General features: G+C 40.2%; 1 protein-coding gene across 2 annotated transcripts in view; it reads left to right on the top strand.

The window, feature by feature from the left end:
* The window catches only part of FERMT1 (FERM domain containing kindlin 1), a 38,781-nt gene that overhangs the window by 14,116 nt on the left and 7,645 nt on the right, over positions 1–17,020 (top strand). For both annotated transcript variants that reach the window (XM_081290844.1, XM_081290845.1), the window contains exons 7-13: positions 1,927–2,034; positions 2,650–2,781; positions 4,924–4,973; positions 11,402–11,526; positions 12,551–12,657; positions 14,367–14,588; positions 15,714–15,838. In XM_081290844.1, coding sequence (XP_081146970.1) covers positions 1,927–2,034; positions 2,650–2,781; positions 4,924–4,973; positions 11,402–11,526; positions 12,551–12,657; positions 14,367–14,588; positions 15,714–15,838 — 869 coding nt within the window. The remainder of the gene's footprint in view (positions 1–1,926; positions 2,035–2,649; positions 2,782–4,923; positions 4,974–11,401; positions 11,527–12,550; positions 12,658–14,366; positions 14,589–15,713; positions 15,839–17,020) is intronic.

The raw sequence follows: 17,020 nt of genomic DNA, 5'->3' as shown, positions 1-17,020 counted from the left end.
GGGTTAGACGACACACATATACTGGTTTCTTAGTTTTCATCTCTTGGTTTTCGGGGGCAGGTCAGCTGTCCCTGAGTTAACAGGAGTCTCCTGGAATCTTTATGGCCTAGCACAGTGGCCCCTGCCCCCCACATTCACAGGAATGAAGAGATAAGAGCAAATGTTTCCCAGCATTGGAGTCCTGATGCCACAGGAAGGAAAGGAGCTGTCAGAGGCCAGGGTCAAGGGCAGGTTCCCATGCATGTCAGAACCACGAGGTGGTGCACACAGGACTGCAGCACTAAGAAGTCTCTGAGAGAAAGTGTCATCTGTACGAAAACTCTAGCTGGCCACCCCCTCACTCTCAGTGCACACCTCCCCCCTGAAATGTATTAGGACACCGAATCAGGGGGGAAATAAGTGCTTTGAAATTCTGCCCTTTCTGTGCTCCAGATGAGCCATTTGTGGGGCTGCGAATCAGCCACTAAATGGCAGAAAATGTAAGCTGGGTGACAGGTCCTCTGAGTGCACAGCCTGAGTGCATCTGTTTCTCCTTCCTTCTTGCTTCTTGCTCTTTTCCTGTCTCCATGGATTTACCTCTTCTGGATAGTTCTTATAAGTGAAATTGTACGATATTTGTCCTTTTACATCTGATTTCATTCAAGGTTCATCCATGTTGTATCATGTATCAGAATTTCGTTACTTTTTAAGGCTGAATAATATTCCATGTGTACATATATCTGCTTATCCATTGATAGGCCCTCAGGTTGCTTCCTTTTTTTGGCTATTGTAGATGATGCTGCTGTTGACTTTGGTATACAAGTATCTGTTTGAGTACCTGCTTTCACTCTTTTGGGGTAGATCCCTAGGAGTGGAATTGCTGAATCATATTCTGTGTTTAACTCTCTAAATACCACCAAACTGTTTTCCATGGAGCCTGCACCATTTACTGCACAAGGGTTCCAATTTCCCCACATCCTCACTAATGCTAGTTCTTATCTTGTAGATTAGAGCCATCATAGTGTGTGTGAGAGGTATCTCATGTGGTTTTGTATATTTAATCTTTAATCCATCTATCATTTATATTTTTGGATGGTGCAAAGCATCATTTTTAAAAAATATTTTTTTCTTTTTAGTTGTCAATGGACCTTCATTTTATTTATTTACATGTGGTGCTGAGGATGGAACCCAGTGCCTCACACATGCTAGGCAAGTGCTCTGCCACTGAGCCAGAATCCCAACCCTCTAAAGTACATTTTTTTGTTTGGGGTTTTGTTCTCCAAATAACTGGGCATTCTCAACATGTATGGTATTTAATTATTCCCTTCCCTACTTGCATACAATGTCACTTTTGTTTTACATTAAATATGGATACATAGATCTATCTCCAGATATCACCCTAACATATACTTTGTCACTATGCTGATGCTATACTATATTAATTGTTTTTAAGATCTGGGAGGACAAATGCCTCCCCCAATATTGTCCTTCTTTTTCAAAATTTTATTGGCAATACTTGAACATCGTATCTTCCAGCTTAACTGAGAATCAGCTTAAAGTTTCATTAAAAATTCCCGTCAGAGTTCACTGATCAGCTTGGGCTCCCTCTTCATCACAGTACTTACAGTGTAAACTATTTTTGTTGTCTGTTTTTACTACCCATAGAAAAATAATAGAGAGATGGGAAATAATGGAATCTAAGACAGGCTAGTTTGGCTCTTTGAAGAAGCTCTGGAAAATATTTAGAGAAAATTAAGTTCTGAGTTCAGGACCAAAATGAGCAGGAGCAATGGAAAGACAGAGCTGCTCTTCTCAGTTACCTGAACTAAGGTTTAGTGCATCTGATTCACAGAGAATGGATTCAGTTATTCCAGAATTTTTGTATTGTAGAATATGAAAAAAAGCCTTTATATATACATATACACACACATCTGTTTATTTCTCTAGTATGATGCTGTCCGAATAAACCAACTCTATGAACAAGCCAGGTGGGCTATTCTCTTAGAAGAAATTGACTGCACAGAAGAAGAAATGCTGATCTTTGCAGCACTACAGGTAGAGATCTTGGGTTCTCATAACTGGAAAGAAACTAGGTTTCTTCTGCTTAAAGCTTCCCATTCTTTATACTATGTGTTTCTTTTGCTTTTTTTTTTTTTTTTTTTTTTTTTTTGATGCTAGGGATTGAAACCAGGGGTGGTGCTTTACCACAGAGAAATGTGCCCAGCTTTTTTTATTTTTTACTTTGAAACAGGGCCTCACTAAGTTGCAGAGGCTGGCCTCAGCCTCCCGAGTCACTGGGATTACAGGTGTGCACCACCATGCCTAGCATTGTTTGTTTCTTTGGTGAAAGAAATAAAAATGAGGAGAGTCCATTTAAATTTAAGATGTTCCTCATAGTCCACATATACGCACATCCTATGTAAAGCATTCATCTTGCAAATCTGATCTCTCCTCTACCACCAGTCCCATCAGTGATGGGAAAGAATCAAGTTTGAACAGGACTAACTATAAGTCTCAGAATTAGTCCAATTAAAATGTCATTTTCCCTGCATAGGCAGGAGACTCCCTTATAAGAGATGTGCAACATTCCAGGGGAATTGATTGAAAGAAGAAATGACTAATGGTCCTTTCACATTTATAACATTTCTAAAATCTCTATTTTCGTTTCAGTATCACATCAGCAAATTGTCGATGTCAGCTGAGGTACAGGATTTTACAAATGAGTCTGAAGTTGACGAAGTGGAAGCTGCCCTTTCTAATTTGGAAGTGACCCTAGAAGGTGGAAAAGCAGACAGCACTTTGGTATGAACTTTCTTCTGTTAGCCCAGCATTGTGGTTTTGTTCCTACTGACTGACAGGTGGGGATGGATGCTTTAAAATTAGAAAGAAGAGAATATGTTATCTTATTTTGAAAAAAGTGGGGGGGGGGGAATATGCTCTTCATGGGACAAGCTTAAACTTAGCAAGAACTGACTAGCTTTTATCGAGTTAGTTCTACAAGGGACTATAAGATATTTTCATCACAACTAATGACAATACTTTTTGTATTGTCTTCCTTCCCGGGTGTAAGTTGGCATGGCGTGAGGAGAAGGCTGCTGAGAACTCCACTTCACTAACATGGAACATGGCATTGATCTCTTAAGTCTAAAAGAACCACCCTGTCTGTGGCTTGGGGCAGCTGTGAGAATAGAGGCAATGATTTGCAGATCTAGTCTTCTTATCTGTTTACTTGGTTATATATTTCCACTGGGCAAGATTGACAGAAATTAGGACCTTTCACTGGGGCATTTTCAAACATTCCTGAACCTTTTCGATTGCAGGAAATAAATAAAACAAAAACTTTCCAGGAAAACATAAAGAAATAAAACTCACGTATGACCCCTTGCTTTTTAACTCTGAAACGTGGCTGAATGGCAGCTTTATAATTATAATCTCCACCCTCCATCCCCAGTTTGATTCATTCATGGAGTGGCACCTTTTGTTTAACTTCTTTAATCATGGGAGTAATTTTCATTTAATCACATTTAATCAGAAAGGTGGGTCCATTGTAATTGGATCTAAATAGGAAGAATGAATAAGAGTGAGTGAACTATATTCTTTCACATTCATTCACTCTGTGTTCTCTTATCGTTAAATGCTTTAACAGGAAAGTGTGTCATGCAAGAGCAAATACCTAAAACAACTAAATGCCAAGGTTCTGTGGAGATGCAGGGCTCTGTCTCACACAGACCCCATGAAATTAGAGATCTTTTTTGTCTCCTTTCTGTGCTGAATAAATGCAAAAGGCAAGTGATCCTTCTTGGATTAAATGGAAAATTCCTTCCTTCCTCCCTCAGTCTGTGGCACTAAACAATAGGCTTCTCAGTTTTAAAACAGTCACCAACCTCATGGCAGAATGAACTTTGAACCCAGTTCTTTTTTTTTTTTTTTAAGAGAGGGAGAGAATTTTTAATATTTATTTTTTAGTTCTCGGTGGACACAACATCTTTGTTGGTATGTGGTGCTGAGGATCGAACCCAGGCCGCACGCATGCCAGGCGAGCGCGCTACCGCTTGAGCCACATCCCCAGCCCCTTAAACCCAGTTCTTTTGTACATAAATCAGTGACTTAGATGTGTAGCCAATTGCTTTATCACAAAATTACAAAATATTTTGCACATAAAAGTAGTCATTTCCGGCTGGCATTGTGGTTCAGTGGTAGCGCATCACCTAGCAAGCTCGAGGCCCTGAGTTCGATCCTCAGCACCACATAGAAACAAATAAAGGTATTGTGTCCAACTACAACTAAAAAGTAAATATTAAAAAAAAAAGTAGTCATTTCTAACTCAAATTTTCAACTTGAATAATGGATACAGAGAACGTTGGTGAAGTTTCTGAATCGTCTTTTTACATAGAGAAAAGTGAAAAACATCTCAATGTACAGGTTAACAAATGAGTGTCAAATTATCACCCAAGTCAACACCTGAATCAAGAAATAGAAATTTACCAGCCCCTCAGGAGCCCCCAATTTATCATCCCACTCCCAACCTTCCCCTCCCCTTTAAAGGTAACTACTGGAAATTTGGCTACTGTGACTAAAGGACAGAGCTTTATCGTTTGATTTTATTTTTATTTTTTGGCACCAGGCATTGAACCTAGGGGCTTTTAACCCCTGAGCCACATCCTCAGCCCATTTTATATTTTATTAGAGTCTTGATAAGTTGCTTAGAGCCTCAATAAGTTGCTGAGGCTGGCTTTGAACTTGCGATCCTCCTGCTTTGGCCTCCCAAACCACTGGGATTACAGGTGTGCACCACTACACCTGGCTATCATTTTGTTTCATTTCAATTCATTCAAATTTAAAAATCTATCTGTGGCAAGGGCTACTATATAGGACAGTGCAGATGTAGAGGATCAGAACCACCTATGGAATTCCTGCTTGTGAAATGTGATCTATTTTCCCTAGGAGGACATTACTGACATCCCCAAGCTTGCAGACAATCTCAAATTGTTTAGGTAAGTAGCTTTTAAGGAGAAAAGGAATTCCCCATAACAAAGCCTTGCAGGTAGAGTTCAGAAGTGTAAATTGCACATCTGTTAGCCAAGTTCATCATTCAAAGGTAAGATTATAGACTTCGGTGTCACATAGTCGACCACGTGCACTAGCCAGGTGACTTGGGGTATTTTCATGCCTCTGAGTCTCAGTTTCCTGAGCTATAAGATGGGAATATAACTCCTGTTAGGTTCTTTGGGAGGATTCAATAAAATTTTGTAAATGAAGCATTTTAACATGGTTACCTGGCTTTTAGTACTTACTCACTAAACAGTGGTGTAAACATCACCAGCATCAGTAATAATGAACATACATACCAGGTTAGCATTTCTAGCAGGTTCCACCCGGTAGGCTCAGGACTCTGACACCATTTGACACAGTACTGTGGCAGAACTTTGATCCTGCCCTTATAGAGAGAGTGGTTAACTTTGTTTATCTCCTCTCCCTTGTGAAAATGGTAGTTGATTTGAAACTGTTAAAAAGGCAGAGGGGCCCTGCATAGTGGTGGGTGCCTGTAATCTCACATACTCAGGAGACTGAGGCAGGAGGATCAGGAGTTCAAGACCAGCCTGGACCACTTAGTGAGACTCTGTCTCAAAATTAAATTTTAAAAAGGCCTGGGTGGTGGGTCAGTGGTGGAGTGCCCCTACCTTCAATGCCCAGTACCAGGGGGGTAAAAAAAAGGCAGAGAAAGTTAACATTTTGTTTTGTTTGTTTTGTTTTCATGGAAAGAAAAACCGCCACCTTTATGGATACCTAGGCATGTTAGGATGAAAGAAATAAGGCCTTTTGAAGGTCTATCAGTTACTTAAGTCACTCAATGGTTTGTTGACTTTTCTTAACAAACCAACACTTCATTGAGGGCAGCTGGCTTTAAAAGACCTGCAAGCTACTTTTGATAATACATGATGCAAACAAAAACTTGGAAAGAAGAACCATGAACCAGGCATAAACGAGTAACAAGAGTCCAAAGGTAACTGTAAGATCAGGCAAAGGCGGGCGGCAATCAAAGGAGGCGGATTTAAAAAGGCCACTGAATGAGGCTTTATTGGGGATATCACTCCCAGGCGGAACTCGATCAGACAGACAGTGGACAGGAGAAGGGTCTGAGGAGAAACCCCGTGGGAGCTTGACTGGACTGGGATTTTATGGGGCTCACGACAGGAAGGGGTTGGGACAGGAAAGGGGATTTTTAGGGTCCCTTGTCCCGCTGGGGTTGGTCAGGGGAGCTGGCTGAACTCCAGGATTGGCCAGGGGTTCTGTTGATTGACAGGCGTTAGTTAGGAGATCCCGCTGATTGACAGGCGTTCCCCCCCCCCCCAGTATTTGCCACTGGATTTCCACAGTTTGTTTGTTTAGGTTTTTTGGTTTTTGTTTTTTTACTGTAATTGTAGGTATGGCCTCAAACAATAAGGTCATTCATTTATTATCTGTCATATAAATATTTGTAACCATAACTGACTTATTGGTATTGTCAAGAGTGGCAAAGAAAAAATAATTATTTGAAACCACAAATATGCCTTGATATAATATTCATAATTGTTCTATAATGAAACTGAAAGGCCATACTCTCTTTGTAGAATAAACCTAGCTCTTCATAACCAAATGATGACAGGACCCTTCCTGAAGGTGTTCTAGATGTTTCAGTGAAGGAGATGATAGGTTGGAGTTAAGTCCTCACATCTGCTTCACCTATGCTACCCGAATAGCGTTTGGTGTGACAGTTACACTCAATTCACAAAATTGCCATTGTATCTGACCCATGGGCACTTTATCTACCAGAGGTCTCAAGACCCCGGATGTAATGTATAATACAATTCATGGGAGGAAGACATGAAGAAAGAAAGCAGAGGGGGAGTGGGAGATAAGAGGAGAGGAGGGGAGGGGATTGGGAGAATAGCTCTATTCCTAGGAAGAATGTGGACACTAGCAGGTCCTTCATCTCCCTGGGCTTCTTTCCTTTTCACAATGAGAGTATTGGACTAGTACTTTTATTTATTTATTTATTTTCATTTGCAATAAAGCTCTTTCTTTTTTTCAAAATAAAATCTACAGAACCCATCCACATGTGGGCTTCGGTTTCCAACCACATGACATCAGGTCTAATGCAATCCCCTATCCTGCTATAATGACATAGAAATGCTGGAGGAAATAAAAGAATCGTAAATACAATATGGATCATAAAGAAACTGAGAAATGTCAGGTTTTCAGAAAATCAGGAGGGGACCCGATTCTCCAAGTGAAGCCTCAGCCACACAGGAGGATTTAAGGGCATGGATAGAGGTTCTCCTGGCTTGGGGCTGATACTTTATTTCCATGTAGGGATAGGAAATAAACGTTATGGCCTACATGAAGCAGGAAGCCTGGTGAAGCACCTGCCTAATAGTGCAGACTTTCAGTAGCTGTTTTCTCTATTTAATGGGGAATAGAAAAATTACCATCAGCCCAAGAAAGCAGGAAGGAAGTTCATCCTTGCACTGAGTTCTGTGCGGGAAATGAAAAGTCTACCTTGAGAAATCAGAGCCAAGTCTTATGACACACACAGATGTAGGTATTAATTGAAATGTCTTATACGATAAGGGAAAATTAAATAGAAACTGGTCTGGGATCACAAAATCTAGGAAGCCTTAGCAAATGCAGCTGTAAAAATATTCAGAAGGAAATATCCACAACCAGGAATGCACACACAGGGTTCTATAGAAAACATTAATTACCTAAAAAATGAGGTCCTGCTGGACGCAGTGGCACATACCTGTTATCCCAGCAACTCTGGAGGCTGAGGCAAGAGGATTGAAAGTTCAAAGCCAGCCTTGGTAACTTATTGAGAACCTGCTTCAAACTAAAATTTTTTAAAAAAGAAAGAAAGAAAGAACTGGGGGCCGGGCACAGTGGCACATGCCTATAATTTCTGCGGCTCAGGAGGCTGAGGTAGAAGGATCACAAGTTCAAAGCCAGCCTCAGCAAAAAGCAAGGCAGCAACTCAGCGGGACCCTATCCCTAAATAAAATACAAAATAGGGCTGGGAATGTGGCTCGGTGGTGAAGTGCCCCTGAGTTCAATCCCCAGTACCAAAAAAATAATAATAATACTAAAATAAAAGTTAAGGGCTGAGGCTCTAACTCCGTGGTAAAGTACTTGCCTCGCATGTGTGAGGCACTGGGTTCAATCCTCAGTACCACATAAAAATACATAAAGATACTGTGTGTTCATCTACAACTAAATAAATATTTTAAAAAATAATAAAACAAAAGTATTTTTTAAAGGAAGCACTAGGGATGTAGCTCAGTGGTACAGTACCCCTGGATTTAATTAATCCCCAGTGCCAAAATATTTTCTAAAAATTAAAAATAAGCTCCCAATAAAAATGAGAACCATAGGCTGGAGTTGTGGCTCAGTGGTAGAGTACTTGCCTTACACGTGTGAGGCATGGCTTCAATTATAAGCAGCACATATAAATAAATAAATAAAAGTCCATCAACAACTAAAAAAATATTTTTAATAAAGATGATGACCATGGAGATAGTCAAAGAAGTTTAAGATCTTTTGATACTCTCAAAGATCAATTAAAATGGAAAAGAAGGATTTCATTCTTGATTTGTTGTTTTTCTGGGTTCTGGGGATTGAACCTGGGCCTCCAGAGTTCCAGGAAGTATGCTATACCACTGAGCTATATCCCCAGCCCTCTTTATTTTTGAGACAAGTCTCATTAAGTTGCTGAATCTGGCCTTGAACTTAGGATCCTTCTTCCTCAGCCTCCCAGGCCTGTACCACCATGCCCTGATGTACTTAATTCTAAAGAGAAATAATTAGATACCTAGGATTAAACTAAGACTTTGGGATCTTCATCTTTTGGTTATAAGATGTGTTTTTAGATTTTATTTTGAAAATACCATCAGACACTAAGAATCTGAATATTAAACAAATAGTCTTTTGAGTTTTTTTCTGCAGAATTATATTAGCTACATCTCACAGCATGATAAATACTGTTTTAATATAGTAGTTTTTCTTAGTCCTGGTTGTGTTAATTCTGTAGAATGATCTTCACATTTGTTTCATATTTTTTACACACTATTCCCCTTTAGTACATTGAGGTTTTTGTTTGTTTGTTTGTTTTAAGATGAACATATTCTCCCTTAACTTTGTACTAAGGCTAACACATTTAGCTAAGGGAAGACTAGTACTGACATATTAAAAGACTTGACCTGCTAAGCATGGTAAATAGACATGCCTATAATACCAGCAATTTGGGAGGTTGAGGCTGGAGGATCCCAAATTTGAAGCCAGCCTCTGCAACTTAGCAAGACCCTGTCTCAAAATAAAAAATAAAAAGGACTGCAATGTAGCTCAGTGGTTGAACATCCCTGGATTCAATCCCCTGCTACTACCAAAAAAAAAGAAAAAAAAAAAAAAAGCAAAGACTTTCCCAAAATTCTGCAGGAGAACATTAACATCATGCTCTTTCTCTTTCTCTCTCTCTCTCTCTCTCTCTCTCTCTCTCTCTCTCTCTTAATACCAAGAACTGAACCCAGGGTCACTTTATCACTGAGCTATATCCCTAGTCCTTTTTATTTTTTTTATTTTCAGACAGGGCCTCAAACTTTCAATCCTCCTGCTTCAGCCTCCTGAGTTGCTGGAATTACAGGCAGGCACCACCACACCCAGCCTCCTGCTCCCATTTTTGAATACAGAAGTCTACTCCCAGCATGAGATACCTGGTCTAATCCCAAAGGCCAAGATTGTTCTGCTGAACCAGCTATAACTCTTACTTTCTTTTCTTTGCCTATCTATATACTCTTTTCTACCTCCAGCTCTCACTCATATTAACTATTCTGAATAACACAACCATCAGGCCTGCTGTTGGCAATCCTGACCTTGTCTAGCCCAAGCCACAAACTTTTCTGACCCTAACAGATGCCACTATAGAACATCTTTCTCCAAAATATGTTCTATTCTAATTTATTATGGATGACAGCAGAATGCATTACAATTCATATTACACAGAGCACAATTTTATATATCTCTGGTTGTACATAAAGTAAAATCACACCATTCGTGTCTTCATACATGTACTTAGGGTAATGATGTCCATCTCATTCCATATCTTTCCTACACCCATGCCCCCTCCCTTATCCGCCCTCCCCTTTGCTCTATCTAGAGTTCGTCTAATCCTCCCATGCTTCCCCCACCAACCTCATTGTGAATCAGCCTCCTTATATCAGAGATAACATTCAGCATTTGGTTTTTTGGGATTGGCTAACTTCACTTAGCATTATTTTCTCCAACTCCGTCCATTTACCTGAAAATGCCATGATTTTATTCTCTTTTATTGCTGAGTAATATTCCATTGTGTATATATACCACATTATCTTTATCCATTCATCCACTGAAGGGCATCTAGGTTGGCTCCACAGTTTAGCTATTGTGAATTGTGCTGCTATAAATATTGATGTAGCTGCGTCCCTGTAATATGCTGTGTTTAAGTCCTTTGGGGTATAGACCAAGGAGTGGGAGAGCTGGGTCAAATGGTAGTTCCATTCCCAGTTTGCCAAGGAATCTCCATATTACTTTCTATACAGAAATGAGCTCTAGACTTTGGTGATCTCCATGCTTTCCTGGGCATTTTCTGTTTGTTTCTCTTAAGGGTTAGGAGAAAACTGTGCAGAAAAAGTGGCTTACTTTTGTTATGTCTGTTAACATGAGGCTTGTACTGATGGTATCAACCCTTCTCTTCAGCTCCAGGAAGTATGCAGTGAATTCAAATGTTGCCCGAGTCACATGGGACAAATTACATCAAAGTAATTTGTCAAGTATTTCCCTTGAGCCTTATCTCAGGCACTGAGATAAGCACTTCATAATGCTGTGTGAATTTGAAATTGCCCTCATCACAGAGGGGCAGTACAGGACCAGGCAGGTGGGATAGCTTTCTCAGGAACACAAGATAAGGCTGTAGCAGAGCCACAATGTGGATCCAAGAGGTCTAACTCCTGAGCCTTTGTATTAACTTGTGCCTAGCAAAGCCACACCCTGTTACTAGCTTTTAGAAATGAGTTAGTGAGGGGCTGGAGCTGTAGTTCAGCGGTAGCACACTTGCCTGGCATGTGTGAGGCACTGGGTTCGATTCTCAGCACCACATATAAATAAATAAAAATAAAGATCTATCAACAATTAAAAAAAAAGAAATGAGTTAGTGAGCTGGGCATGCAGCTCAGTGGTAGAGCACATATTTAGAGAGAGAGAGAGAGAGAGAGAGAGAGAGAGAGAGAGAGAGAACGAGCAAATTGTTATTAAAAAAAAAAAAAGAATATGTTGCCCACGGGGTCTTGAAAGCACCTGCACTGTGTTTTGCAGCTCCGGATAGTGACTGAAATGTTGACTGTACTTTAACTTGCAGGCCAAAGAAGCTATTATTAAAAGCTTTCAAACAATATTGGTTCGTCTTTAAAGACACATCTATAACCTACTTTAAAAATGCGGAACTTGAACAAGGAGAACCCATAGAAAAACTCAATCTTAGAGGTAAGAGCATCCCTTCACTCACAGTGGTTTGCAGATAGAAGGCAAGATTCCCACAGAATGCTCACGGTTTACTTCTGGAGGGACCTCTGATATCACCATATTCCATGTGGCAGCTCCTCTTCCAGATGGAACGTGAACATTGGGTGTGGTCTAGTCAACATGGATATTCATATTCTGCTGCCCCTTCTTTCCGACTGTGTCCAGAGTCTGTGAAGTGTGAGAGTTGGTATCCATGAGACACTGTAAGATCCTGAAAAGCTTTCTAAGTTTAAGAACAGTCTGGGCTGGGGCTGGGGCTCAGTGGTTGTTCATCTGCTTAAAATGGAGAAAGCATTAGGTTCAAGCCCCAGCCCCACATCAATGATGGGTGTGTGGCACATGCCTATAATTCCAGCAACTCAGGAGGCTGAGGCAGGAGGATGGCAGGTTTGAGGCCAGTGTTGACAACTTATGGAGACCTTGTTTCAAATTTTTTTAAAAAATAAAAAGAACTATGGATGGAGCTCAGTGGTTAAGCACCCCTGGATTCAGTGGCCAGAACCAAAAATAAATAAATAAATAGATTTTTTAAAGCCAAGAACAGTCAAGTATGATTCAATGTCTGTCAGTGCCCATTCTAATCTCTGAAACCATATATTAATTGAAATATTTAATTAACCAGTGCACTTACCTCTCATCATGGTAGCAATCAGAGAACTACCTCTGCTTTGATTTCTTTTTAAGTCCATATCCATAATTGTTCCTAAGAGTTAGGATAGCCATCATCCTCCAGAAAAAAAAAAAAAGAATGAATTCAGCTTTTTTTAATTTAAGAAAATCATTTTTCTTTATCCATGCTTTATTTTTCTTTATCCATGCTAATTCTTTATAAGTTTTATTTTGTTCTCCTCTAATTAATGGCATCACTTGCTCCTCCGTGTTCAGAAGAGAACCAGATGTGAAAGCCTTGGTTTCGGATGCCATGCCTGATATTGATGCAACAGATTCCTCACAACTGAGTTTTGTCCCTGTCTTTTGTATTCAGGCTGTGAAGTTGCACCAGACGTGAATGTAGCAGGCAGAAAATTTGGAATCAAGTTACTAATCCCAGTTGCTGATGGTATGAACGAAGTGTATTTGAGATGTGACCACGTAAGTAAAGCTACAAAACTCTTACCTCACTTTGCCTTTGTTAAGCCTGTGAACAAAACATGTTTCTTGACTTATCCTAAACTGAAAAGATTATTAAGTTGAAAATGCACTTAATTATACCTAATCTACAAATATTCTAGCTTAGCCTACCTTAAATGTGTTCAGAACCTTAGATTAGCCTATAGTTGGCAATATCATCAAGCACAAAGCCTATGTTATAGTAAAAAGCTAAATATCATATATATTTTATTGAATATTGTGCTAAAAATGAAAAACAGATTGTTGTATGGTATGCTTTCACACCATCCTAAAATGGAAAATTCTTAGTTAAATTATACTAGATCAGGGAACATCTATCAGATGTTTTTCTCAAATTAAAGCACAATTGAGTCAGTCAGCTATTGTTTTGTAACAAAAATCACATCATAACAAAATCTCAGTGACATTCAAAAATAAACATTTGTTTCTGGAAGATCTGCAGGTTGGCTAGGAATCTGATCTTCTAAGCTGGTATCAGTTGATCAGATGTGTTTTAAGCCACAAGCCTGGCTAGGCTTATCTCCTTACCAGGGGTTGAGCTGATATATGTGTATTTTTTTATTCTGAGTCCCAGGCTGCCTGAAGGAAGCTCTTCTCATAGTGATGGGAGAAGTGCAAGAGGGCACCTGACAACATGGGTGGCCTCCTAAAGTTTGGACTTGAAATTGACTTACTGTAACTCCCACCCACATTCTATCGACCAAAGCAAATCACATGAGTGTGGGTGGAGGTCAAGGGATGGAAATATATTCAGTTTCAGGTGGGATGCACTATGCAGTTAGATGGCAAAGGGTATGGATACCAGGAGGTTGGAACTTGAGGCCAGTATCTCAATCTACCACACCTACTATTGCTCTGAAGAATTCTGTTTAACTATACCTTTCAGCTGCTGGGGACCACACCTGTTCTCTCTCAAAGTGAAAAATGAGCTCAGACATTAAGGGACATTAGAAAAACTACCACTAACTGATTCAGATCCCATCCATGGCTCTGATTGCTATCTTGTGATTAGAATCTTTACTAAAGTTAGGCCAGGGACAAATAATGCAGGGAATCAGGGAATGATTTTTCTTTTCATTGTCTTCTTTTTTCATAGAGATGAGACATAATATGAAAATAGCAATATGGGACTGGGCTTGGGGCTCAGTGGTAGAGTATTTGCCTATCACATGTGAGACACTGGGTTCAATTCTCAGCACCACATAAAAATAAATAAAGGTCCACCAACAACTAATAAAATATTTTTTAAAAAAGGAGGAGGAGGAGAATAAAGAAAATAACAAGGCTCTCTGGGGAGGAGGAGGAGGAGGGGGAGGAGGAGGGGGAGGAGGAGGAGGGGGGGAGGAGGAGGAGGGGGGGAGGAGGAGGAGGAGGGGGGGAGGAGAAGGAGGAGGAGGAAGAAAATAACAAGGCTCTCTGGTAGTTTGGACTTTCACCTGCCTGTGTGAAATTCAAGTTCCTGTCCTCTAGCCCCTTAGCATCTAGACGGTCAACACAGCTATTGTTGGGTGCTTTAGACGGTTAACAGCCACTCAGAAAGTGCCAATTCACATCTCTCCTTGTGCAGAGAGTGTTGGTTTGGGGTTATGGAGCCGAAGTTCTGTGTTTATAACAAGGTTGACTTTGGACTGGACTTGAACTTGCTTCTCAGCTCTCTGGCTTTATTGCAGGAGAATCAATATGCCCAATGGATGGCTGCCTGCATCTTAGCATCAAAGGGCAAAACCATGGCAGACAGCTCCTACCAGCCAGAGGTCCTCAACATCCTTTCGTTTCTGAGGATGAAAAACCGGAAGTCCTCAATTCAGTTGACTTCCAGTCTCGAAAGCATGGACATGAACCCAGAATGTTTTGTGTCACCTCGGTGTGCAAAAAAACACAAATCTAAGCAGGTACTGCTCATCTTGACGAGACATTCATTTGTGTAAATTCTTTATGTTCTGAAACAAAAACTGATTAGGGTCATTATCAGGAAAAAAAATAGGTTGATGGGGAAATTTGACTATGTACTGGGTATTAGTTAGAAGCTGCTATGAAATTACTGTTACTTTTTTTTTTTTTTTTTTTTGGTACCAGGGATTGAAGCCAGAGGCACTTAACCACTGAGCCACATCCCCAGTCCTTTTTTAAATATATATTTTAAAGACAGGGTCTCTCTGAGTTTCTTAGGACCTTACTACGTTGCTGAGGCTGGCTTTGAACTCATGATCCTCATGCCTCAGCCCTAAGCTACTGGGACTACACAGGTGTACACTACCACACTCAGCTAAATTACTGTTAATTTTATTAATAGGTTGATAGTTCCAGATTGAACTTAATTAGCAATAAAATGATTTAGTTCCTACAAATTGAAAATTAAAATTATGTTTCCAATAAGAGTAGATTAAAAGTTGGGCAGATGAGAGGAGAGAAAGGGGAAATAAAGTTGACCAAATTATGCTGTGTGCATGTATGAATATATCACAGCGCATTCCAATTTTACATATAACTATAGTGCATCAATTAAAAAATAAACAAACAAATAGAAGGAAGGCCAGTAAAGTAGAGGAAAGGGCTCAAAGGAAGGGAGGAGGGAACAGAAGAGAATAGTACTGGGGGTCGAAAATGGAGAAAACTATGTTGCATGCGTTTATGAAGATGTCCAAATGAACCCCACTATTATGTGTAACGACAATGCACTAGAAATAAAATAATTTTAAAAAATTGGACAGATGAGCTTATTGTCCATGGACACACTGGAGACCCCAGAAAAGGGATGTAAAACTCTCCATCTGCATGAAAATTAGAAGCTTATTCATTGGCTGATCTTAGTCCTCCTTCTCCCTAGTGATTTTCATATTTTCTAAGAAAAAGAAGGAGAAAGAGAGAGAAAGTGTGTGTGTGAGTGAATGAGATTGAACAGTCTCTGTGGATCTGCAGTTGGGCCTGGCATTTATTGTTGTCACTGGGAATCTGGAGGGGATGCTGACAGGCAGGTGGGAATGCAGCAGAAGCTGATGTCTCCTCTTTCTTCATAGCTGGCTGCGCGGATCATGGAAGCCCATCAGAACGTGGCCACGATGCCCCTGGTTGAAGCCAAGCTGCGGTTCATCCAGGCATGGCAGTCCCTACCTGAATTCGGCCTCACCTACTACCTTGTCAGGTGATCACGGCGTTCACGTGCCTCTCTCCCTTTCCCTCCAGTGTTAGGTGGTGTTCTGGAAGCCCAGTGTATTCGCACTGAGAATGCAGAACTCTTATTTTAGAATGTTACCCTTTTACAGATGGCCCACATGTTTTCAAATGCTCATAAAAATCGTCCATGAACCAGAACTACCCACCACCCAAACTCAGCAAAATGTTGAAAAGGAAATGTTAAAACATTAAAAATAGATGTTCCTTCTCTTAGGAGAATAACTACCTTTGTAAAACCAGAAGGAGAGAGACAGCTATTGATTTTATGAAATCTGGGATTCCTTTCTTGTCCATCTCCTCTTCCTTACTGTGTATCTCACACTGTGTCTCATGTGTGGCTTTGCACAGTTTTCCAGTTTCCATACAGAGGCCCCTAAAAATCCTGTGTCTTAGGTTCACCCAGCCTTATCAAGTAGCAACCTTGTTTCTGCATCTGAAGTCCTGTAGGTGGTCCATCCATTGCCCTCGTGTATCTGACTAATGAGAACACTGAGCTATAGGGAAAAAGCTTAAGGGACTCCAAGTTCATCTCCTAGGCAGGGGCAGGCCTTGGCCTAGAATCCAGTGTCCTCATTGGTAATCTCCAGCGAGCATGATGGTTCTGCCTCACCATATAATAAATTATTTCCCAAAATGCATCCACAAGCATGCTTGCAAATCAAATTTGATTTTTTTTCATTTAATAAGAAAGGCTGGTGTTTAAGCAAAATTTGCATTTAATCCTGCAGGATAGTGTCACTTTCTCATTTTATAACTTGGGAATTGGAAGATTGGTTTGTATTTTTAAAGCATTGACTTATATGAAAATGTTTTTATTATTTCTTGGCTCTCTCCAAAGACCCTGTTTCTCCCATATCTGCTAGCAGGGAAGTTTACTCAAACATTTTTATTCCCTGAAACACTTCCTTTAACTTCTTTCCCTGATATTTGTCCCCCCAAAAAAGCAACTCTTTCTTCTTTATTTACCTCAGCAAAAGAGCAAGGGAGGACAGAGTCATACAGGACACCAATGTATATGCATGCATGTGTGTTAATACACACACACACACACACACACACACACACACATACACACCTCATCTATAATTCTATTTTATTTTTCTTCATTGGGGATTGAACCCAGGGGTTCTCTATTATTGAATTACATCTC

The sequence above is a fragment of the Spermophilus citellus genome, assembly GCF_964194105.1.
Source record: "Spermophilus citellus genome assembly, chromosome: 4".
Classification (NCBI taxonomy): Eukaryota; Metazoa; Chordata; class Mammalia; order Rodentia; family Sciuridae; genus Spermophilus; species Spermophilus citellus.
This window is presented reverse-complemented; position numbering and strand designations above follow the sequence as displayed.